Source organism: Tympanuchus pallidicinctus, unplaced genomic scaffold (genome assembly GCF_026119805.1).
Source record: "Tympanuchus pallidicinctus isolate F22 unplaced genomic scaffold, pur_lepc_1.0 scaffold31, whole genome shotgun sequence".
Taxonomy (NCBI): domain Eukaryota; kingdom Metazoa; phylum Chordata; class Aves; order Galliformes; family Phasianidae; genus Tympanuchus; species Tympanuchus pallidicinctus.
In genome coordinates this window covers 4398468-4423269 of record NW_026294749.1, presented here as the reverse complement: position 1 = coordinate 4423269, position 24802 = coordinate 4398468, and the positions used below count along the sequence as shown (strand labels likewise).

At 38.8% G+C, this 24802-nt stretch overlaps 1 protein-coding gene across 4 annotated transcripts in view; it reads right to left on the bottom strand.

Annotated features, from left to right (window-relative positions):
* The window catches only part of FARS2 (phenylalanyl-tRNA synthetase 2, mitochondrial), a 231718-nt gene that overhangs the window by 152983 nt on the left and 53933 nt on the right, over positions 1–24802 (bottom strand). For all 4 annotated transcript variants that reach the window (XM_052697584.1, XM_052697585.1, XM_052697582.1 and 1 more), the window contains 2 exons: positions 17778–17937; positions 11704–11835 (listed from right to left, as the gene is read on the bottom strand). In XM_052697584.1, coding sequence (XP_052553544.1) covers positions 11704–11835; positions 17778–17937 — 292 coding nt within the window. The remainder of the gene's footprint in view (positions 1–11703; positions 11836–17777; positions 17938–24802) is intronic.

The window sequence follows — 24802 nt, the reverse complement described above, 5'->3', positions numbered from 1 at the left end:
AATCACCATTACATCTCTCAACAAGAGGTTGCACGACAGTTCTGTTGAGAGATCTGGGTGTTTTGCTAGCAGCAAGGTGGCTGAGTCAGCAGCATGCCCTAGCAGCCCAAGGGGCCAATCTACTGTAGGGTGCATCAGGCCCAGCGCTGCCACTGGGAACAGGAGGGGCTGTCCCCTCTGCTCTGTGCAACTGCACCTCTGGCACTGGAGGCAGGTCTGGGTGCCTCCATAAAAGAAGGGCATAAAGCTATTAGAGAGTGCACAAAGGAGAACTATGAAGACGGAAAAGGGTCTGAAGGGCAAGGTGTCCAAGGAGCAACTGAGGTCACTGAGTTTGCTGAGCCCTGGCAGAGGAGCTGAAGGGCGGCCTGATGGCAGCTGCAGCTCCTCACAGGGAGCAGAGGGGCAGCGCTGAGTTCTGCTGTGTGTGACAGCGACAGGGCTGAGGGAACGGCATGGAGCTGCGTCAGGGGAGGGCAGCTGGGGGTTAGGAAAGGGTCTGCACCAGAGGGCAGTGGGGATGTGCCCACCCAAGGGTCCAAGTGCTGGAGTTCAAGGAGTGTTGGGATAACAGTGACAGACATGGTCTGATTTTTAGGTGGTCCTGCATGGATCCAGAAATTGGACTCAGCGGACCCTGTGGATCTCTTTCAACTCAGACTATTCTGCGTCTATAAATTATATGACACACAAAGGCTCCTCTCCACCAACAGTTACCCCCTATAGACACGTGCCTCACAACTCAGTGACATGAAGATCTTGATGAATGGTACCTGTTGGAAAAGCCGATCATCCATATACTGTCAATAGTTTGTTATTTTCTTAAAATGTAAAAGAGTATTTAGCCTCCAACACTCACACAGGAGAACTGAATTCATTCATTCCATGCAGCAGCTAGAAATCTTAAAGACAAGAAGAGACGCACAACAGGAACATCCTAACCAAAATTTCTCCCTCCAGAAATAAGAAATTAAGTCCGTGTTTGCGATCTAGTAACGAGAAATACTTCCTAAAATGATTGATATAACCTCAGCTGAATTGAAACTATCTCAGCTGAGTTTTGTGTAACAGTCAGGTACAGTTAGCAGCATGCCAGTAAAATCTCCTCCCCACGCTCAGTTGGGTTGTTCTGATAAATGTTCTGCGAATAGCAGAAACGAATATTGCAATGCAACAACAACAACAACAAAAACACCCATGGGGTATCCTAGTTTGATGAGAATATTAGGCTCATCGGACTAACTCCGAGCTGATTAAATCCAATCAGCATTCATCAAATAACTGTGTGGTAATTCAACAGTATTATTTGGCAGTATTTTCATTTGCATAAATAAGGCAAGGGAAACACCTTCCCTGTGCTATAAATTGTTGCTCTTCAGGTTTCCAAGAGTAGCGCTTTCTTCTTCTTTGGAGTCGTTTAATAAACTACACCATTTAGCCTTCTCTTGTGTGTGGCACTCAATGCCTCCCTGCTGGATCCCATGGAGACAAATCACAGTGAATTACTAAACCTTTAATTTACTTTTGATTTTAAAAAAATTAAAGGGAAGGAGAGGCAATGCATACACATGGGCAGAGCGTTTTAAATGCAATACAAACATTTGAAGATGATACTATGCATTCTATGAGCTTATTTTTTCTTTTCTAGATTCCAAATAGACTAAAATCAGGTTCACATGCTAGAAAAAGCTTTCATTGCTAGATGGAAAGAAGTACCATGTGCCAGACAATCAAATAACCACTCTTGCTGGTTTCAAGATTGATGTTAGACTGAGTTAACACTTCTCCACAGACGTTTTTGGGCAGGAGAAAATGAAGCATGAAGACAAAGTAGTTTCCTAAATTGCAAAGATAAGGAACATAAATTTTATCTTAAAATGTGGTCTTGCACCATGAAAGTGAAATTATTCTCTAAATCTATTGACAGTACTACTCAGCTGGCAAAATCATATGAAGCCACAAACTCAAATGGCCATCCAAGTTCTATAATAACCACTCACTTCAAAATCCAATCCTCTACTTACTTCCTCACAAAATATCCCTGCAAATAAATAACACATTTCCCAGAAATAGGTGTAATAGAATTGTCATAAAATGGAATACTACATTTGTTCATTCTACACAAACACGCAGAGATTGAGAGTAAGCTTATACTAATCCTTCTGAAGAACACCAGCTCTAACATACATAATGAGTCTGTCAAGGGTAATAAAATCAGAGAAAGCAACATTTCAAAAATTTTATGGGTTCCTTCTGGATGAAAAACTTGATGAAAAAACAGTTTCAAAAATAGAGCTGTAAATTAAGGAGGAGACAACAGGCAAGTTTTTTGATAAGAAAAAGGGAAGGGTGGAAGAAAGGTATTTTATTGCACAGTACTCACATCAGACTTGGTGGTGTAGCCATGGGTAATGGATTAAGAGAAAGAAGTAAGAAATAAAACAAGTACTTTGATCGACCACAGCATCAACTCTGCGCACCTCACCTCTACGTTCCCATTTATCAAGGCAGGACCAAGACTTCCTCCAAGTCAGCTCAGAAGAAGCCAACACAATTGGCTTCTTCTGAATTGGCAATCTTCAGGCAAAAGAAGGAAACAAACTCCCCCTGATTTCTTCTTCCAGTGGAAAGAAAGAAGATAGAAGAAATAGATTTTCTGCATAAGAGTCAATCCAAGTTAAAAATACTCTTTAGGAACTCAAACCTTTATGCTCCCAAGAGTCTGGATCACATATGAGAGGCAAGAGGGCAGTGGGTACAAAATGCGCTGGGAAAATTCCAGTTTGATATAAGAGGAAAAAATTATACTGTGGGAATAATCAATCATTGGAATAACCCGTCCAAGGATACAATGGATTCTCCAGCACTTGAGATTTTTGAGATTTAGCTAGACAAAGTGTTAGACAATCTTGCCTAGGTCTTGGTTTCAACATGTAAGGTTAGACCAGGTGATCCCCAAGGTCCTTTCCAACCTGGGCTTTTCTATACATTCTATGTCTGCAAAAACTTTAAAAAAAATGCTTAGGTGCAACTGAAAAAAATAAGGAACAGTGTTTTATCAATTCCCTTTTCTGGACTGCAACACAAGCAGAGGCTTAAGTTTGTGATCTTGAAGGAAGCTGTCACCAACTGTTATCACAAAGAGGTTCAAAAAGTGGCTGATATTTCTGATGCCCCTGCCTATGGGTGACTCTTTTCCAGTCAAGAGATGCACAGTCAACTAAGGGCAGATAATTTCTCTCCCAACCCCAACAAACAGCTCAACTTACTTGCCAGGACCTTTACAGGAGCCTCCTAAAGCCACCGGGGTGGCTTTGCACTTTACAATCAGAGCTCCTCTCCTTGTACAGAAGGAGGCTGAATCACCACAAATTTTGGGGGGAACTCGGGTCCTCCATCCTATTACTTATTCCCTTTTAAACTTATCAGCAGTATTTCTGACATGCATTTTTCTGGATGTGCCATGACCACACAGCTGTGTGTATCTGTACAAAATGTTGTACAAACATTCAGTAATACCTTTTTCTAAAAACATACAGCTCCACACCAGCTCTATATCTGATCAGCCAGAGCAAAATTTCAGTGGCTGCCAGTGGAGTATCTCTGGAATTAAGCAGCTCTGACAACCTGCTATTATGTTTACACTGGGCAGGGCAGACCACAACAAGAATGATAATAAGCCACATTTGTCTCATTTTCTATTTATTTGGTCACCCGTTTTTTGTCTCTGTGAGTATACCACGTACATACATACCTCTAGAGTGAGACGAAGGTATCTCAGAAGTTGAGATATAAACCTTCAGCTTGGATTCAGCTCGCATTTCTGTCACAGAGAGCAGTCACTCAAACCCATTTGCTTCCTCATTTCCCATTAATTTCATTTAATCTGAAACACTGACGGCTTTACCTTCAGTTACCTGCCTAAATCAGGAGAGGAGGCTCCCCCTGCAGCCAGTCACAGAAAGAGGCTGCCGGTAGCGTGATCCAGAAACCCTGAGTCATGCCTTCAAAGTATGGTGGTAGACCTCCTGTCTCTGTGGCTATATAAGCACTGTAGGAAATCAGACTTTCTCGCTGAGGCAGCTAACACCATTGTCTACAGTACGCATGTGTGTGTGTCAGTCTCCTATGCTCTTCAGTTCCAGGCCATAGAACAGGGATGATGACACTTCCCTATCTCATAACCATCTCGGGAGAACAAGCACAGAAAAGACTGGGAGGCATCCAGGTACTGCAGCAATGTGGTTGCATAGGAGACAGACAGGACAGTGACCTAAAAAGAACAGATTTCAAACACTGAAAGGTTTGTGATGGGGAACTGTGAAGCTTGCTCTGCAGACTTAAATCACTTTGCTGTACGTACTGAGTGGGAAGAACTGCAGCCCACCCAGCATCCCCCATGCTCGTTTTTATCCCATGTTCTTGGGAGGCTCCAGCTGTTCAAGACAGCAACAGACCTCTGCAACTTCAATTTCACCTTGAAGCATTGCAGAAATGTATTTTAAATGCATTACGTTTGCCCTTTTACGCTCTATCCATATACACACATACAGTTCTAACTATTTCAAGGTCCCCACAGAGAGCTGTTAGCATAGACAGAACATGGGTCTGCATACTATTTAAGCCACATGCACCATCTGCTCCAAAATTTTAATGTAATTTACCAGGCAAAAGCCAAACAGGAAAAAAAAACCTGCTAGATGAAAGAATTAAATTTCCCCTTCCCCAAAACACCTCCTGCTGATTGATATATGAAACCAATTCACCCTCAAATAAAATTGGATTTAAGAATATGTTCATTAAGAAAAAAAAAAAAATCAACTCCCCTCTATGTCAAGCAAGGTAACACTGACATAATTTTATTACTAATTAATTACTAATTTACTGCCCATGAAGACAGTCCGAACCCAATAACCCCTTTGCAAAAAAAAAGAAAAAAGAAAAAAAGAAAAACGAAAAAAGGAGTGGGCAGAGTATGTCCTTAAATATGTACTTAAAGTTGTTAATTCCCTTCGTACAGTTTTGAAGATCTTCAATAAATGATTAAAGAAATATTTATTTACTGCAGTGTTACAGCCAAGCAAGTTGGATGTGTCAAGACATGGATTTGGCTGAAGGTGGCAGCCCTGGGCCAAGTACTGCTTAAATTTTGGAATAAAGTCCTGCTGCTGATCAATAGCAAGGCTTCCAAAAGCAAAACAAGCTTACATGTCAAGAATCAGATTTATCCAAGGAGTTCACTGATGACAAATAAGCTTCCATTTTTTAAAATAAAAGTAATGATATGCAAAAGTTGTGGTAAACTCCTTTCTTTCTGTTCAATGGTGTTCATTCACAGTGACATTTAGCCAAGGCTGACAATTTCCTCTCTTCATGGAAAGCATACACAAAATTGATAAGAAGTACAGCAGTAGGGAAGCTGCCTTTGTTATAAATTCAGGATATCACACACAATTTGAAGGCCAAGACTACACAGCAGTTTTTAAAACTGTAACTGTATGCAAACTGCTGACATAAAGATCTCATCAGGGCCTTACTGAAGGCCCAGGACCTACTCATTTCCTCACTAAAGCCATGACCATCTCCTGCCCATACCGGAGAAAAAATGAATTAAAAAAAGGGAGGGAGCTGTTTCTTAAGATTGTAAACGCCAATGTAACTTTCTGATGTGGAAGGAAAAGAAGTGTATATGTGCCACAAAAAGGTCTTTCCAGCTCTTCCTACTGATAGGCTAAATATGGCTGCCCTCCAATTTATAATCCTAGGAAACAAAACACCAACCTGAGCTCACACCCAGAACCAAACATCAGTGCTGCCGAACACCCAGCAGTGCCCAAAGGGTTCATCTCCCACAGTTCTCATACAAAGCCTTCCTTCGTTTTTCAACTTAAGGCTCATTAAAGGTAAGTATTGCAAAAGGAAGGCTAAGAACCCTCAAAAAAGGGAAAAAGAATGCAAACTTTTTATGCTGGTATAAAAACTCTGCATGCTCACAAACTGAACAGTAGATGTAGGCCTCCTATGATGAAATCCTGGAAAAGATGCAGGTAAGAGTGATCACAAACATACGGATCAGCTCCTTCACAGGAGGTGCCTGTATGATAGCATCCTTTGGCCTGGGAAGAAATAACTAGCAAGAGTTACAAATCTCGAGTGGCATAAGCAGGGGAAAGAAACTATTACCCACATGTCTCTTCTCATTGTAACTCATAGATCACAAGGTCAAAAGAAGATGCTGTAGGTTTCCTGGGACTCAGAATAGCACTTAACAAATTAATGGAAGCAATAAAAACAAAGGTATTGTTTTCACCTCGGGAAGCTGAGAGCTGCGAGCGTGTATCAGAACATCCGTGTCCTGTTTCACTCTTTAAGCATCTGCCTGTGATACCATACAAGACAGCATACCAGGACACGTCCAACTTAGGTTTGATCTCATATGCCATCCTGGGGTTATTTCCCTGAAGAACATCAGAAATTCAGAAACATGGGAAGAGAGTCTTACTAAAAATTATGGAATTATCCTGTCTCTTTTTCTTTTGTTTCTTCTTCAACTGGGAGATTTTTTGTTTCTTGGTTTGTAAGGTAAAATTGAGTTGTCAAATGTTCATGTTTCTGTCCCAAGCTAACATACTCTGCAACAGCGAGCACCAAGAACATTGCCATTGATTTCAATCAGCAAAGAACCACACCCTAACTGCTTCCAATTCCACAGGTACCTTTTTTCCTTCCACATCAGAAACATTGGTGTTTACAATCTTAAGAAACAGCTCCCTCCTTTTTTTTAGTTCAAGCAACACAATGACCACAGCCTCTGAGTAAGCAGCATCCTGTAATCAAAAGTTTTAATCATGTAATTCTACACAGATCTGGGAACTTCAGCACCCACCAATGAACACAATATTTGTGAATCCTGAATGGTAAACTCCTGCAGCACAGAAATAAATACCTTATGTGATGTTCACTGACATTCATTTCCTCATCTCCTCTTCACAGACCAAAAACTGAGAGTACTTGCTACTATACTGTGAAGTTTCTGTGTTTTTCTGCTGTTATCCAGAATAAAAATAACTTTGCTTTATATTAAAAAGTGTCTACAACATTCCTATCAAAGCCACGTATGTAGGCACAGTTTAAGATGAAAAAAGAGCACACAAAAATGAAAAAATTACACAGTAAGTTAGATTTTATACATATCAAATACCAGATTACAATAGCGATCCCCCATGCTCACATTACCATATAATTGTTCTACTTCAGCACTGTCAGCCTTAGGGGAACATGTAACATCAATCCCTACAATTCCATGCATCTTTGCAGTAAGTGCCTATTTTTTCAACACTATAAAACAGTCACAGGGTGCATGTGCTACTTCTTCTTTCAAGAATAGTAAATATCACTGTTAGAAATAGTAAATATCTCCATGTTCCCATTTGGCAAGAGGAGGCTTCCCTTACAGCAAACAAGATTATTTAGTAGCTGAATTGGCTTTACTGCAAATGCTAGTTATGCTGCCTAGCAGATTTTATTTGCCAGCGCACACAGTAAGGCAACTGAACCTTTACTCACTGTTAACACAAACTCAGGATGGTTTAGATGAACAGACCATCCCCACTATGCAGTGAACAACTAAGAAAGAGGCTTGCTACCCCTCACTGGGCAAATCCTAAATTCACTTAGAAATATTAGTGAAACTTCAAAGGTGGTGTAAAGCACTGTGGAAGTTGCATATGACGTATGGTCAGGTTGTGGTTGGACTTGGTGGTCTTTAAGGTCTTCTCCAACCTGAGCAATACTACCACCAAAAAAAGGGCTATTTTGCTTTGCTGCCTCTCATATTTTGGTTCTTTATCACATCTACACTGTGCAGATCTATGTAGAAACTAGAAATGTAGTGTGTTAAGAAGTATACAGAGGGAGAAAAAAAAAAAAGAAGCCTACAGAGTACCTTCACAGACCTCAAAAGGAAAGAGCACAGCAGGTCAACAGGTAAGGCAGAGTACTTGCAATACATTTAAACAGATTGACCAGTTTTTCCTTATCACAAATTCATTTCTATTTACATGTACTAAATGTCTTTATCACATTCTATTTAAAAGTGGCTAAAAGCAAACAAAGGTTCCTTCATACACTTACTAAAGCATCAGAAAATTTAACAAAGTACTATTATTTTCTAAAAATAACTTAACAAATTTAGCACCAACTCCATAGAGGCATTAGAGCAAGAATGGAATTCTACAATTAACACTAAAGATCTGACTAACAATCTGTCAATATCATCAAGATTTGCTGCATGGGGAGGGAAAAGGTCACCCCAAAGAACTACAGAGAAGATGAGGCAGGGAGATGTAACTGCAATAGGACTTTTGGTCAGCATAAAGAAACAGCTCCTCATGGTCCAACATCCCAGCCCCGACGCAGGACTTTGTCTTGTAATCCAACCACAAAGCTTCATCAGTTCTTTGTTATCATAGGTATCCAACTGAGACAGGGGAGGTTTAGGTTAGATATTAGCAGGAAGTTTTTCACACATAGGCTGGTGAAGCACTGGAACAGGTTGCCCAAGGAGGCTGTGGATGCCCCATCCCTGGAGGCATTCAAGGCCAGGCTGGATGTGGCTCTGGGCAGCCTGGTCTGCTGGTTGGTGACCCTGCACATAGCAGGGGGTTGAAACTAGATGATCATTGTGGTCCTTTTCAACCCAGGCCATTCTGTGATTCTGTGATCTAAGAAACAGAATGAAACTGGGAAATAAACAAGTAAATCAACTGTGCTGGCTGTTTAAATTACAGCCATCATCGATCAACAGGCACATGCACTTCTGCTCTGACTGATAGTTTCTGATTGCCTTACAAACCACTCTTATATCCACAAGCAGTAACAAAAAAAAAAAAAGGGAAGAGAGGATTTTGAAGGCAAAAGCCATCTTCCTTTCCCTTATAAAAATATTTTCTCTTGGAATGAAAAGTCATGCTTGCTAGCAAATATTATATTACAGAAATGTATTTGAACAGTACATCAAGGAAAAAAAAAAACATAAAACAAAAATCTTGAATGCCAAGATATGAGAAATATTATGGATGACGTAAAAAAATTAAAATTTCTGCAAAATCATCAGTTTATTTGCCAGTTTTTATCACCAAGCTGTGCAGTACACCATAAAAAGATCGTTCTGTATTTACCTGGTGAACTGGCACACCACTGAAATATTCCTTCAGCACAAGGCTAGCCATCCAAAAATGAGTAATGTTTCTTTCATTCAGCCCCACAGAGGTGTTTTCCAGTAGAGTCCTTGAAGAGACTGAGATGCACACAGGCAATCTGCAATGCCTGTCCTGGGCATCTGACAAAGGAGACATACAGAGCAGCAAGGCGTAGGCACCAGCATTTAGTTCTTCATAAAGGGAAATGTGTCTGTAGCATAAGCCACAGCACTGAGGACAGATGTCAGACAACGTGATACTGAGGTAAAGGAAGTTTGTTATTAGTGAACAATCTGTAGGAGAAGAAAACACTAGTGTTCCTCCATAAATAGATTACAGATCACAGTCCTGATAGCAAAAAAAGATGAAGGAGATAGGAAAGAATTTTCACCTTCCTCGTTTTCCACAGAAAATCCTCTTTCTGGGCTTTTGGGCAAAGGCAACTTGCTGCCACAACACACACACTCAAAAACCTACGAGTTAATAAGAGCAAACTTAGCTTCACCATAAGCAGATGCAACTTAGCATGCCAGGAACCTACTGGGGTTTCAAACTGTTGTAAAAAAAGATAAAAGAAAAGAATGTTCCATGCAGCAGAAGACAAGGAAGACTTACACAATGGAAAATGTGAACCACCTTGTCCACATTGTCACTTTAAAACAAATAAGCTGTTAGCCAATACAAGTTATGACCACACTTCTTCCTCACTTTCAGCAAACAGATATCAGTGCTTCAATAAATGAGATTGATATGCATTAGACTCAGCTTTAGTAGCTGCCTATTTTCACAGAGTTACCAGAGGGAGTAGAAAAACAGAAGTGCAGTGGCAGAAAGTGCAACTCCTTTGAAAAATATCTTGCTAATAAAGGAATCTTTCCTTTTTCTGCTGCTGTTTCAATTAATAATACAGTCATTCAAAAGCTACAGTTGAGTTATTAAATTCATGTTTTCTTGGACAACTAGAATTATGATTAATATTTAGGAGAGTTTTGGTGCAGGAGACTAATTTTCAAGGCCATAATTCAGGGGGTTGAAAAACTGCTGAGGCACATTAAATTGAAAACTCTGCCTGCTGTAGAAACCTGCCTGCTGGCATTTCATGCACATTCATTCACATCCAAACATGTCCAAACACATTCAGTGGCGGTTTGGAGGCCACAGTTTAGCTCTCCACCCATACATCAAGGGAACCTAAACATAAGAAGGGAGCAACATAAAAGCTTTAAAATAAGAAAGCCTGGCCATTAGCATGCTACATCTGATCAAAATAATATTACACAGTAGCCTTCCACTTCTGAAGCTGATCAGAACCTCTATTGTGTTTACCACCTCATGAAACCTGAGAAAGATCATTAGCTTAAGGCATTAAAACAATGGGGAGAAACTCTAGAGGTGGATTCACCTTTTTTAAAGGAAGATGATCGCATTAAATATATGCAAACTGATGAATATAAGCAGTGCCAAATAACTGGGGTGTTTATTGTTACTGTACTTGGACCAAGAGAAAGAATTCAGGACACGTTAAAATACAATAGATCTGCAAATTAACTGCAACAAAATCAAGTGAGTATACCATGACTATCTGAAAGTATGCTTGTAAGAATTACACAGATCATATTTCAGAATGCTCCCACACTCAATAAATAGTACTGAAAGACACTGAATGATAGATGCCCGAGTGCTGCCCTGTGCAGAACTGACTTTTAGGAGCTATTGGGAATAGGTGAACGGTTGGACTGGATGATCTTTTAGGTCTTTTCCAACCTTGGTGATTCTATGATTCTATGATTCTATGATTCTATGATTCTATGACTCCTGTCTGTCAGTCAGTGAAAAAACAAGTACGTTAAATTTTCACTGTGAAAATAATCAGAAAAACTTATCAGTTTCCCCTCTTTCCTTTGTACTCATATATAAGTTTCAGAAAGCAAATCATTAGGTGACATTTCTTTGTAATAATTCCAATTAAAATAAATGATGCTGCTCTTACAGCAGTTTACAACCACTGCATTAGTAATGAATCTGAGGATAAAAAAAATGAAAGCTAAAAAGCACCCCACCTTTACCCAGCAACCAAATAGCAATATGAAAGAAGTCACTTTTCTCTTTCTACACATTAGAGATACAGGAGCACTCTCATATTCTAAATACTACGGGATGTTACTTGATTATAAAACTAAAATCTTCACTGTGCATGCACATGACTCCCCTTGGAAGAAGGAAAAATGCACACCCTGATTCATCAGTTTCTCTTTTCTATCTGTTTCCTTCTTGCACAAAGCAAAAGCCAAGCTCTGTTTGCAGGCTCGGGCTCACGCACTCAGAGGTAATGCTCAAATCACAGCATGCAAGCTCTGTGTTCCACCTGAGGACTATTTGTGGCAGCTGCTAACAGAGATGCCTGCACTCACCGGGAGAGAAGGGGGCATTTCAGGCTGTGAAACTGATTGCACTGGAAGTGTTTGCTAATAGAGATGTCGAGAAATTAAAGGAGTTTCAGTACCTGAGTTAACCAGCTGTTGTTCCATGACGCCACAGCCCAGGACCTCCAGCCATTCTCCTTGGAAGTTGATCTCCATCTCAAAGGAAGGGTGAGTAAATGGGAAGTAGCAGTCTACCCATCTGACTTGAAGTCCTGTAGCAGGTTTAAAAAATAAAAGATGTATGCATAAAAGGCCATCCCTCCAATTACCCGTAAAACTCACGCTTCAACTAACGACACCAATTACAGCAATCCAGAGAAAAAAACTGGCAAACAAACGAATTTACAACACTTGTGCAAGGTGATAAAACTTGTGGGGAAAAAAATGACCACGTCTTTCCTAATATGAAAAACACTTTGTGCAATTCAAGCATCCTTTGAAACCAAATCAATCATTTGTCAAACTCTGGCAACCACCTGGCACAGAATGAAAATGAGCCAAAATCTTTGGAAAGTCAGTGATTTTGTTGTTCTCTGTACCAGCATGCAATTTTTTCTGTGAGGAGAAGGTGCTCAAGTCTTACATTGGCGAGGCAAGAAATTTTTTTCATCAGACACTACTTAAAATACATAGTTATTCTTTCTGCATATGTTTAAATACAAAAATTAAAAACAGATCAATGCACACAAATACACAGACACACATTTACAGCATTATTAAGGTATGCTCTATGCAAACACAGGCAGAGAACTCCAGACCAGGAGCCTTAAACTTGGTGAAGTGCAGGAGCTCCCCATACATCTGAAGTCCACTGAGCAAGGATGAGAATCACCTGATACCGCAGAACGGTGGAGCCAGAAAAGGGCAATTCTGCACGGCTGCCAAACGCAGGGCTGTTGTCAAAGCTCTTATTATAACTGATGGGTTTTAGTTCTTATAATCGTTTACGGAGCATTCTTACCCTGAACAATTTTCTTTAGCCATTAAGTACAAGGAAAAACAGATCTCAGAAACAAGAGACAAAAAACTGGAAGATAACTGAACTGCTCATTTTCCAGGTAATGCCTTAACCCCAAGATCATCCCTCTCTTCAATTAAGCCAAATCCCAATCAGTGTAAGAGTTGTTGACAATTATACAGGCCCACTCTTTAAAACAAGGGGCAGAGACGAGGTTCTTCGGGTGAAAGCGAATATTAGCACCACAGTTTGGTCTGAGGGGCTTTTTTTTGGATCTGTTTCATATAAGGAACTTAAAATGTGCAATTGCATGATTTACCTAGAGAATTTTTCCAAATTAAAACATTTGCTGTAGCCTCAAGAATTAGATTTTCTTTGATCATTTCCAAAATGTTGAATTGGTCTACAGAAACAGTTACAAGAAAAGCAGGTATGTGTAGCCTAAAGTGACAGTCACAAAGTATTTTTCTAGAGGTAATGAACTTCCAAACGGGGAGGCTGAACACATTTGGAAGAATAAATACAGTAAGACTTCCAAATTTTCTTTTCTGTCTTAAAAAACAACATCAGGATTCAGATTTATTTGAGTCTTCTTTGATAATTTTACATGCAGAATTCAGAAAATTGAAAATATTAGCAACTGTACCATTCATAACTGCACTGTGACTTACAGCCATCACTTCACTGCTTTTTTTGTCCATGTAACAATGAAAACGTTGCACAGATGTAAACTGAAGCATATACCACCATATGATACATGGAAAACATTCTTTGAACTTTCCTAACTTTACACAAATGCTTGTAATCCCGGGGCTGTAGAAGCCATCATTCACCGTAAAGCACCGTACACAAAATATTTTCATTTAATTTGCAAAATTTGCAACTGCAGCAAGAATTACATTGAATATTTAAAGAGTTTGATGTTCAGAAACAGCATTCTGAGTGTAGTTTTTTTTTTTAATCTAATTACTTCAAAATAAAGCTCAGGAGAAAAAAAAAAGCATTTCTCTGCTCTTTATTTTTAATTAAAATAAATTTTAAACAAAAGTTTATTTTGAGTATTAAGGCAGATAAGTACTTTTCTTAAGGGACATTTGTTTTCAATGTAAGTAAGCAAAAAAGAAAAAACAAACTGAATGTGGCAAAACAAATTCAAAGGAACAAACAGCTCTCACCATCATTTTGCTCTCTAAATTAACAGTGAAGCCCCATATGATGCAATAATTTTATCCATACATTCGCCAGGACAGCTGGTAATACCTCCTTTTTTTTTTTTTACAGTCCTCTTTGAGAGCCCTGGCTCTGGAAGACTTTCCTGAAGAGCAGGGGGCTCACCACTAACATTGAGCCTCCCCACAGAGCATCACAGAATAAATGCTTACATTTATTACTTAGACACAAAATATTGCCTTGCTGTTCAACATATTCCCAAGGAATACAGGACATTGCTTGCACTCAGCAAATTAAAACACTAAAGGCTTATAAAGGATTACAAAGATTAGGCTTTCTGTAGTACTAGATAATTTACTTGATAAGCCCTGATTTATTTCTTCACATAAAGATAATGGCTATCTTAGAAAAAATGATCTTTAGTAAACATTTTAGGAGGCCAGGAGATGCATATCTGACTTACAAACCCGGAGGGATATTTAAACAGGTTCAGTACAGAATCTAACCAGATTCCAATCACTAGATAAATACTCATCAGTTTAATCAGTTCAAAGATAGATCTACATTAACTTAGTTCACAGCCTCATGTTGTCCATGGGACTCCTTCCAGTGGGCACATATTTGTTAGCAATCTAAGTGCTGCATCTCCAATGAGGAAGGAAAAAATGAATAGTTACTGTAATTGCTGAGTAGTAAGTAAAAAATTAGTCCTGGCTTGCACTTACAACTAATGGTTATTATTAAACTAAGAAAGTATCTGTTAGTGCTAGCCTAATGGAGTCCCCTAGTGAAAAAGTCTTAACCAAAGGCACTAAAAAAGAGAACAACCAACCCACGAAAGCAGGGTATTGCCACTGCATAGTGTAGTATTTTCCCATAGCAAAGAGGAGCTGGCTGCTCACAAACTTATGTTAGCTCGTGTTGTTCAAAAGTCATCAGCCAGACCGTTACGTCATCAATAATTTCTTTCCACAACTCTTTGCATTCACAGATGTCAATGCAAGCTACAGAGATATCAGTGCAACAGAGTGCAAGAGACGAGCAGCGCATTAGACTTAAATGACATTTGGTGGCTGCTTCGTGAGAGCTAAAAATGACAGAACTGTTCATCAAAATATGACATTACTTATCCATTCAACCTTCTGTTACAGATACCTAGGAATTTGTTACATAAAGAAGAAAATAATAACCACAGGAGAAAGAAAACTTCAGTGAGGAAAATCTAATAAAATACTACAAGATGATTTCAACATGTTTAGGGACTGTATGTTGGTTGAACACCCAAAAATCAGTATGATCAGCTTTGAACTCAAATCACTTCACAACTGAACTTGGCCAGGCAACTGACCTTCACTACAGAACGATCTGCTCTCCACAATCTGCACTTCTCAATTCGCCTTATCCCACCCAGCAGGATAAAAGCAACACTCATAAAGGCTGTTCTTTTCACAGAAATTGGATGGATGTCTGAGAACCACTTATCAACTCCCTGGATTTTTTTTTGTTTGTTTGTTTCTTTGTTTAAATTTTAATGGGGATTTGCTCTCTCCTTACGGCCAAACAATTTCCTGGAAACACAGAAACTTCCCTAATATGACAAAAATGAGAGCAACAGCTTGCTAGTAACACTTGTTCATTCCAATACACGTGGAATTCACAGCAAACACTGAAAAGAATACCAAACTGCTAAAGAGCAAAAGTTTAAGCAAAAACAGCAAGAGAACTGGTTTGGAAATAGGTACTCAAAAACTAGTATACTTGAGGAATATAATAAGACACACCTTTAGTTAATAATTGGAACGTAACCTGGACCTTACTGCCTGTAAATAAGGAAAGCTTGTTTGGAGACACCATTGTCAAAAGCAGCCTTGACTACAATGACAGTAAAATCACAAACTTTAAGATCTTAATGGTCAAGAAGAGATCAAGGAGCAAAAAAAGAATATAGAAATAAAAAATAAGAAAAGATGGTGAAATATTAAAACAGCTTGGTTAAACAGTAAGGTATATAGTGCGTCCAAATGCAAAGAAGTAGTATATGAAAGATGGAAAAGAGAAGAGACTTCCAGAAAAGGTAAACCAATATTGCCTGGGAACACACAGATGCTGCTAGGAAGGCAAAAGCCCATCTGGAGCTCCAACTGGCTTGGGGTGTCAAGAATAACAAGGAAGCATCTGTATTTCAGTCAGTAACAAACAAGAAGAAAAGGCTGTGATACTCTACACTTTTTACTTTGGTCTTCACAGGTAAAGTTAGCCTCCAAACCTCTACACCAAGAAGCAGTTACAAAGAAACTGAAGGGGGTTGAGATAGGGTCCAATCACACAAATTAAACATATATATGTTAATGGGACATTATGGGATGTATCAGAGAGCGATGAGGCAAAATTAAAAATATTCTGTAAAGTAAAAAAATGAAAATTTAAAGACAGCTATCAAAAGATAACTTTAATTGTGTGTGTCTCAGGCCACTGGCACTGAACCTATCTTGTACGTCTGGTACCTAGCATGAAGCTTGCTTCTTTGAGTATTACTGTCCTGTTCTTATTGATGGCTCAGAAAATCAAGAAAGTGAAGGAGAGAGAGCTTCACATGTACACAGATGAGGGGAAAAAAGGGACATAATCATATTTCAATCACTATCTATATGTCTTGCTTTTGTGTCTTCAGGAAAATATTGTGTGTATGAAGGCACCTACTTTCAGACTCTAAATCCACAACCATTTGTTTTTAATCTATTTCTAGCTATTATGTGGATGGTAGACAAATAAGTAATAACCAACAGACTTAATGCTTAAAGTGCAGCATCTGTCAACAGCCAGCGAAGGATATCACTACAGTTTCAGATATCACTAATAAAACCTAAAAATTGCCACTTCAACAACATCTTCAGCATCTGAGGTTCATCTAAAAATACAGTTCTTCCTATTACTCACTTTAATCCTAATTTTGTATGCATCAAAAGGCTGCTGGTAAGCAAAATATAACTACAAGGAAAACTGATCTTGGGAACCTAAAACAATTATGTGCAGGTGGGATTAAACAAAACTGGTAGAAGTCTCCCTTGCTGTAAGCTATACTTTAGGATATCAGAAGAATATTCAAAGAGTCACAGACAAGACTTGCTACCATCATCAATCTACTCTTGGAACTACAGCTCTAAATTCAGTGGGCATCTTAAAAGAGCTTTGAAAGCAGCCAGCGTTCTCCATGCATTCTAATACTATTCACTATTTCTTCAACAGAAAAATGAATCAGTTTAGAAGAGCAGCCTCTTTGCCAGGAAATAGCATTTGGGCAGCAATTTTAACTCATGCCATTCATAAATTCAGCAGCTACTGAAACCAAAAGCAGGTATTTCTGAGGAGAAGATATTTCATTCTTACACCCTGAAATTCATTACCCTTCCTCAGTCTATGCTTAGTACCAAACAATTATTTTTCAGCTGACAGCATTTCCATAACAAGGCAGCACGTACACATACATATGTCTCCTGTCAAGCTCCTTGCTGTCACGTGAGAGCTTGTAGATGGATCAGTTGTGTTCCTACCTGTTCTCATACTCGTTATGTTCTTGACTCATTGGCATAACCAAAACTAACTAACTAAAACCTCTTCACTAACACTTGGCTCACAGTTTTGTGTGTGTCAGTCTTTAGGAAAACTAAGAGATGGGTATGCATGGTCTGTTGGGCTGTGTTCAGTAGTTTTATAAGTCACACGTATAAAAGTACTGAAGTCCATGTAAAATACAGACTACAGCTGAAAGGCCAATCGATATCCAGATACTCAGACATTAAAACACTCATTGATGAAACTTTGATAAAACTTTAGATGAAAATGTAAATAAATAATATGAATGAAGCCTCATAAAATTACTACTGTGCTATCATTAAGACAGATGGCTGTTTCAGAATGTCAACATCACCCCTAGGTCTCCTGTTTTCATTATACAGCAAAATCTCTATGGAAAATATGGCAGTCCACAGATATCAGAAGAGCAGGAAAAAAGTGCAAAGAACCTACCATCACCAAAGATGTGAGTCATGAGCTTTGTGAGCACTTGTTTCAGATTGAACTCCACCAGCCTCACTGCCTCCATGGTGTGACATTCTTGTTTGTGCGCAGTGCGATGCCCTTGCTCAAACAACTGGAAGCTTTCACCATCTTTAATATTGGAGAATAACTAGAAAAAAACACAATAGAGTTTGGCATCAATGACCTCTCAAAACAAAAAGAGAAAATGAAGTTTTACTGATTTAAGGGGAATCTTACCTGCCAAGCCTGCACCATGGAAAACAAATGTAAAGAATGATTTTGCACAAACTCTGTTCACTAAACACTCTGACACATAATTATCACAGGAACAGAAATATTCAAGTAAGATTTCTTTTATTGCAATAATATGATTAGCTACAGGAAAAAAATAATTGATGAAGGAAATAGAAAAGTTATCATGCAAAACAAAGCATACTATATAGTATATGTTAAATTTAAACCAGCAACTACAATATGCAATGGCATTAATCAGAACTTCCAACGTTTTTAAAAATTAAATTACTGACCTAAAATAAATACTTCTCTTCCTTTCAACCCCACCTCCCCCCCCAAAAAAAATCGTCTTTTATAAAAATTGTAATCAAACTAACTTCCAAAAACATATTTATAGTTTAATGGGACCAGAAGCTGCCAATATTTGATTACCCTTCAGTACAGTTTATTTGCAGAAGGACTACCATCTTCCTGCATTTTCCCACATATGGCACCTGCCATGCAGGAATTTTGCTGACAGGGCACTGAAGGATTCATGGTTTTGCTCTGAGGTTTCCAAATTACAAAGCACATGGGCTGGTGATCCTCCTTATTGGAGATGGACCAACTTGTCCTTCATGCAAAGGCTGCTCCCCACTACATCTGCTGCAAGATGAAGACTTCTGATTTCCTGTACAACCTCATTCATTTCTGTACAGGAAGTCCCAGCCAGATACACACTGGTCATTCAAAATGCTCTCAAAGAGACCAGTAAAACACTCTCACTAAGTCACATCCTCAGACATTCTGTGCCTCACTGAGACAAGCAGACAGTTCTACATAGCAGAGGATTTTGTTGGAAATCCTTACAGCTACATAGCTCTTAATTCTGGAGAGTAGGGAAATCTAATTGTGAAAGTGCCTCCAGTGTCCTTTTCTACCCCTCCTCATTCACCTTCCACATTAAATCTATCACACATAGAAAGGAAAAAAAAATAACAAATACACATATTGGTATTTTCTGCACATTGCACCTGCAAGCATAACTAGCTCTTATTCAAGAGTTGCCATGAACTGCATCTTAACAATCCATGGATGTGCACAGAAGTTTTAGTTGCAGCTTGACTTCTTCAGTGCATGAAATGCTTATAAAAAGTACAAATGAACCTCTAGTAGTTTACAAATGCTGGCCGCAATTAAATGACTGATTTATAGTACATTCTACACACACAACGCATGCAGAAGGAGCTTGAGCACAGTACAGAAACTAGCAGCCAAATGGATACAGGGATTGAAAAAAAAAATCAACACAACCCATCAGCAGCATTTAACTTTGTACTGCTGGTCAGGAGAATCGACTGGCAGATTGAGAAAACACTTTCAATTTAATCTCCTTAGCGCACTGCAGAAAAATGCAAATTATGAAGCAAACAGAAAAATACATACTGAAACAATTAGTCACCAGTCTAACAATAATGTCTTTACTAATCAAAAGGCCACAGCCTGACAAAACTAGGCATTACGCTGTTAAATGGAACACTCTCTATTCAAGTGCTCACCTGAAAGATTAAGGCCTCTTCCTCCATACTGGCACTACTTCTACACATTTGCAAGATGCAAATGACACCTACGCTACAATTAATTTACTATCAGCAAGGCAGACTGACCATCAACCATCTGGCTTTGAACACAAGAAGTTATTCTCAAAAGTCTGTCGTAGCCCAAGTAATGGATTTGTCGTAAGCTTCTGTAGTAGCCAATGGAAAGAAACTGGCTCCCTTGTGGCCATTTGGCATAGTCATGTTGGGCTCCTGCTCTGAGCTCCAAACTATAGGCAGCTTTTTTCTTTTTCTTTTTTTCATATGGATTAAAGAGACTATCCTCAATAAACTCTGGAGAACAGGATGTTAGAAGTTGCAAAGTTAGCTCAATAATCTGGGGGGTTGGACTCGATGATCTCTGGAGGTCCCTTCCAACCCCTACAATTCTGTGATTCTGTGATTAAATGCTGCAAGGAGAGATGTCCTGGCACATAGATAGGAGCAGGGGTACTTGGGGCATCAGTATCAAACCATGTCAGGTCCCACAGGCTATGGAAGCACAGCCCTTGTGGAGCTGGTCACCTATGGGTTGCAGTAACAAAAGGCCACCTTCCAGCCAGGTGCCAGGCCTCACTGCAGTGTTGTCCATAAAGGCACTGTCAATCCCTCAAGTTGACAGAGTGATATCGAGGAAAGAATGACACCTTATGGCTGTTTTACTATTTATTCCATTCACAGATCTCACTACGTCAAGACACACAGTTTAAACCTGGTAGACCAGTTTCACCGTTATGATCACACTCCTACGTTTCTATATGCATAAAGCCAGGAAGGTCAAAGTTTAAACAAATTATTATGTACAACTGCTCCTTTTGGATGGCAGTTCTTCCCAAGTTTTCCACAAATGGAAAAAAAAATCTATTAATCTTGGGGGGGAAAAGAAAGGCACACTGAAGATTTCACTACTTCACATACATTTATTCCGCAGGAAATACAGTATTCTACTGAATTCAATATGATCAGTTATTATCACAACCAGAAGAGAACTTTCATGTAAACATCCAGTAAGTACCTATATTTCTTTCTGTCTATTGCAAGGACAAGTTCTTTCTTTAAGTAAGTGCTCAAAAAATGAGTATTGTGTCTTCATGCAGAAGTAAAAAAAAAAAAAGAGAAAAAAAATAGTTACCAGTATAATAGCTATAGGATAATAATAGTATAGAATAATAACAGTTACCAGTAGTTTATCACCATATCTGCCTGATGCTGCATTACAAAGAAGGCAGCACAAAAGAATCAAAGTGACCTTACCATCTGGCATGAACTTTGTTCTTACTCACACCAGGACAGCTCATAATAAGAATAAAATAAAATTTAGTAACATGTAGAGCCTGGAACAAAGAAAAATGAAGCCATGCTCCTTTGTAAGTACTTCACTGTATTTCTCAGCATGGCATGGAGTACAGAAGTCACACGTATGATTTCAACAAAGACCCAAAGACCCAAAGCATTTCTCCAGTCACTCAGCAGCCTTCAAATCTCACACCACCTCACTATCTGTACATTTAGGGTTCAGGAAAAGAATAATGTCCTCCTTACAGGAAGCTGGCACTTACATTAGGTTTCAGATCCAGAAGGTCTGTGACTACACTTTGGCTTTAAACAATGAAGTTGTTTATTACTCCTACCAGCCATGCATGCTCCAGTATTAAGATAATGAATACATCATGCTCACATACTTACCTCTACGAACAAAGCTGCATTGATGACATGAGGATCTGTATGTGGCAACAGTCCTCCTTGCCAAACCTAATAAAATATGACTCTCTGGTCCTGATGAATATCTCTACAAATAAGCAAATGGCTTCAGTCTAAATCCACTTAGGAATAGCAAACCATTACCACAACATCTTTAATGTGCTGTAACATTCAGCTGAAGGATTAGGAACGATGAAGATGATGCCATCTGAAGATACTACATCAAAAAGAAAACTTATTGCCAGCTCCAGTCAGTCTCCAATACAATGAAATGCATAAATCTGCACCCCAATCCAGATAGATAGCTTCCTGTGTCAAAGAGAGATGCAGGCCACAGGTGCACAATAGGATACTCTTTGCAACAAAGCACTGATTTGGGGAGAGAATGGTGAAAATCACTTCGAGCCACAAGCCTGCAGAGTGGCCTCCTTAATTTCAGGATCCTTCAGTTTTCAGTCCTCCAATTATGTGACATGTTTCAGTGAGACTCCCAGGTCCATAAGCCGATGCATGCAACCCTCTTGAGCACCCACGTCTGGATGTGTTTAAGATAGGGGCCCAGCAACTGCTGGCACACAATATTTGCACCAGGAATTGTCACAAGCATGGATTCATGCAGGGACACACCTTGGAAATGCCCATCCTGACATGAATTTTGTCACCTATTGAAGAGATGAATGGAACTCCACCTTATAACAGCATCATCTCAAAGAAGCCAGGAAATGTAAAATTCCCTCTGATTCACAAATTCTATTACACAATGGGAGGCAAATGGCCTTCCTCAAAGAGACTAACACACCAACCCAAGTCCCTGCCATCTGGCAATGGTTACCAACTCCTCACACAGTCCTTAGCCTTGCCAGCTGATTCACTGAGAAGCATTGTCCAAATCCCTACACAGTGGGTTGATCCCTGGAACACAGTAAATTTATTTGAATTCCTTTGCGTGTGAGGAGAAAAAAAAAGGGCAGGTTTCATTTGATGAAACGCCACAGCAGAAACACAGTGTCCAGAGCTGCAGTAACATTACAGAAAAGACAAACCAAAAGATACTGTCATGTCAGTCTTGTCAGTGAAAAGCAAAACCTGGCATGGCAAGCAATGATTAAATAATGAACTAAACAAACAAACAAACAAACAAGCAAATAAAAGACAAAGAAAAAAGAGGACAAGATGTACTTTGATCAGCTATTCACACCTACCCCAAAGCATCTCTCTTTGTGGAGAATATTGTGAGCCTACAACATTGGTAAGCATGTTCCATTTATTATCTTCCTGTTGCAATAATCTTACTTAGCCTAACTTTCCTGGATATTTCTTAATGGTAACATTTGTATGTTCATTGATTATATACGCCTTAACAAAAAATGTTTTTGGAGGAAATAGCAAAATTTCAATAAAGAATAAATATATATCCACACTTCTTTTTCCTAGTTTCCCTACTGATAGCTTTCAGATGCTAGCATGATCAGATAAACTGATGAGAACATTATTTTCCCATCTGAACAATCTGATATTGGCCTCCATTGGAATGAACTTAATAAATTAGAATAGCAATTCTTAAGTTTTCACATCTGTTCCCATGAAAATTTATGTATAATTCAATATAGACTATAAAATACCTTATAAAGTCTCCTTCCAACGTGTAAACAATACTTGTTCTCAGTTGCACGTTTTGTGGCTGCCATTGGGTTTATATTGGCTCCCTCTGGTGGTGAATATGCGTGAAGTGTAATTTAGTTGAGGTTTTTTCTTCCTTTCCATAAACTGTGTAAGTAAAGAATTGCACCCAAGACCACTGCATAGCACAGAAATCATTTCATTTCAGTTCCATGGAGGAAATTCCAACAAGTCAAATCTGCAGAAGTACCAATATTTTCAATCCAAAGGATTTTTAAAAACAAGTTGTATACCATCAAAGGAGAAAAATCTATGTGCCCTTTAAGAGGATAAATACAGACCTGGCCTTGGTGTTGATTTTCACTTCAATACCAATAAGAGTTATATCAGAAGCTTCAAAGGCAGAAGTTTTTAACCCAATCCTGACTACAGAACTTGAAAAGAAGAGATGCTTCTACATCTTCCTTATCCTGCCTCAAATTTCAGCTGTTCAGGATGAACTGACCTTTTTTGTCACTCCCAATCTGAGATGAGATGGCAAATTCCTCTCAATTCAAACTCCTCAAAAATCATTCTAGATTTTGAGTTCTTTCACCACTTCTCTCTTTCCCATCCTCTCCCATTCTGTGGTTGCTTCCATTGATGAAAAAACGAATGATACATGTACACACATCAAAAGTACAAAGTAGAGCAGTAAACCAACCATAGCACATAGAATGAAATTCACCTAGGGCTTACAGCTAGGAGCTAGCAGTTTTTTTCCTCTAGCTGCCTATCTTCTTATACCCAGTACTGTGAAAATTTCCTCACTAGAGACTGCAAGTGTGGTTATGAATGAGAAGACTGAGATCAAGGTAGCAGGTCCTGACATTCACGTGTTTCTGTTCAGTACGTTATAATTCAAACATGAGTATAAATAACTGAATATAAAAATAGAATAATATTTCTCTCGTGTAGTGTTACCTGCATTTAATCGTAGTTGGTTTGTTTTCCACTCAGACAGTTCCCTTTAGAATTATTTAAATTTTTGCATTATTTTGAACAGGCAACAAGAATATAAAACACAGAACCAATCTCCAGTGAAATTTCAGAATTACACATTCATTTTTTTCCAGAAGGCTCTTGGGATGATGCCTGTAAGAAGTTTTACATATTGCAAAGCTCTACCACTATTCAGTCTGCAACTGAAGCAAAAGGGATGCTTTAGATCATCCTCGAGTTTAGAATTAATGCCTGTTGCCCAACAAACAAAAAATGTACACGTTGTGCTCCATGCCACACTTCTTTTTTTATTCTTAGAAAGTTGGCAGGAAGGACTTCCACTCTTGAGAGGCAGACACACTCTCCACTTCTAACACACAGTTAACTTTGAATTCATCAACTACTAACATTCTCCAATAACATCTCAATCATTCTCTTGGGGGAAAAAAAAAAAAAAGAGAAGGAGAAACAATCTATAATGCAATGAATCAGATAGTTATACATCCTGTATTACTAACTGACTAGATAATGTCAGAGAGTGTTTCTGTAAATTTCTTCCCACTTATTAAATCCTACTATTATTCCTGTTATTAAATTTGTGCAAGAAGCAGAAATATTCTTTCCTGAGGGCCAGAGTTTCTTAAGAAGCACATTGTTTCACAATAATCTCAATAATTATATCAACCATGTCAACATTTGTAGAAATTCCAAGTGTAGATGTTACAATTTTGCAACAGATAAGATCTGGATGTTTGAACTCCTGCTGAAGTGAAAAACATGGCACGAACATAAAATATTTAAAACCCAGCATTTTCATATCCATTTTACCATCATATATATCCTTGCAGGCCTATGAGAAAGAACAGCAAACAAATTTTGGATAAAACTGCAAAATGTCAA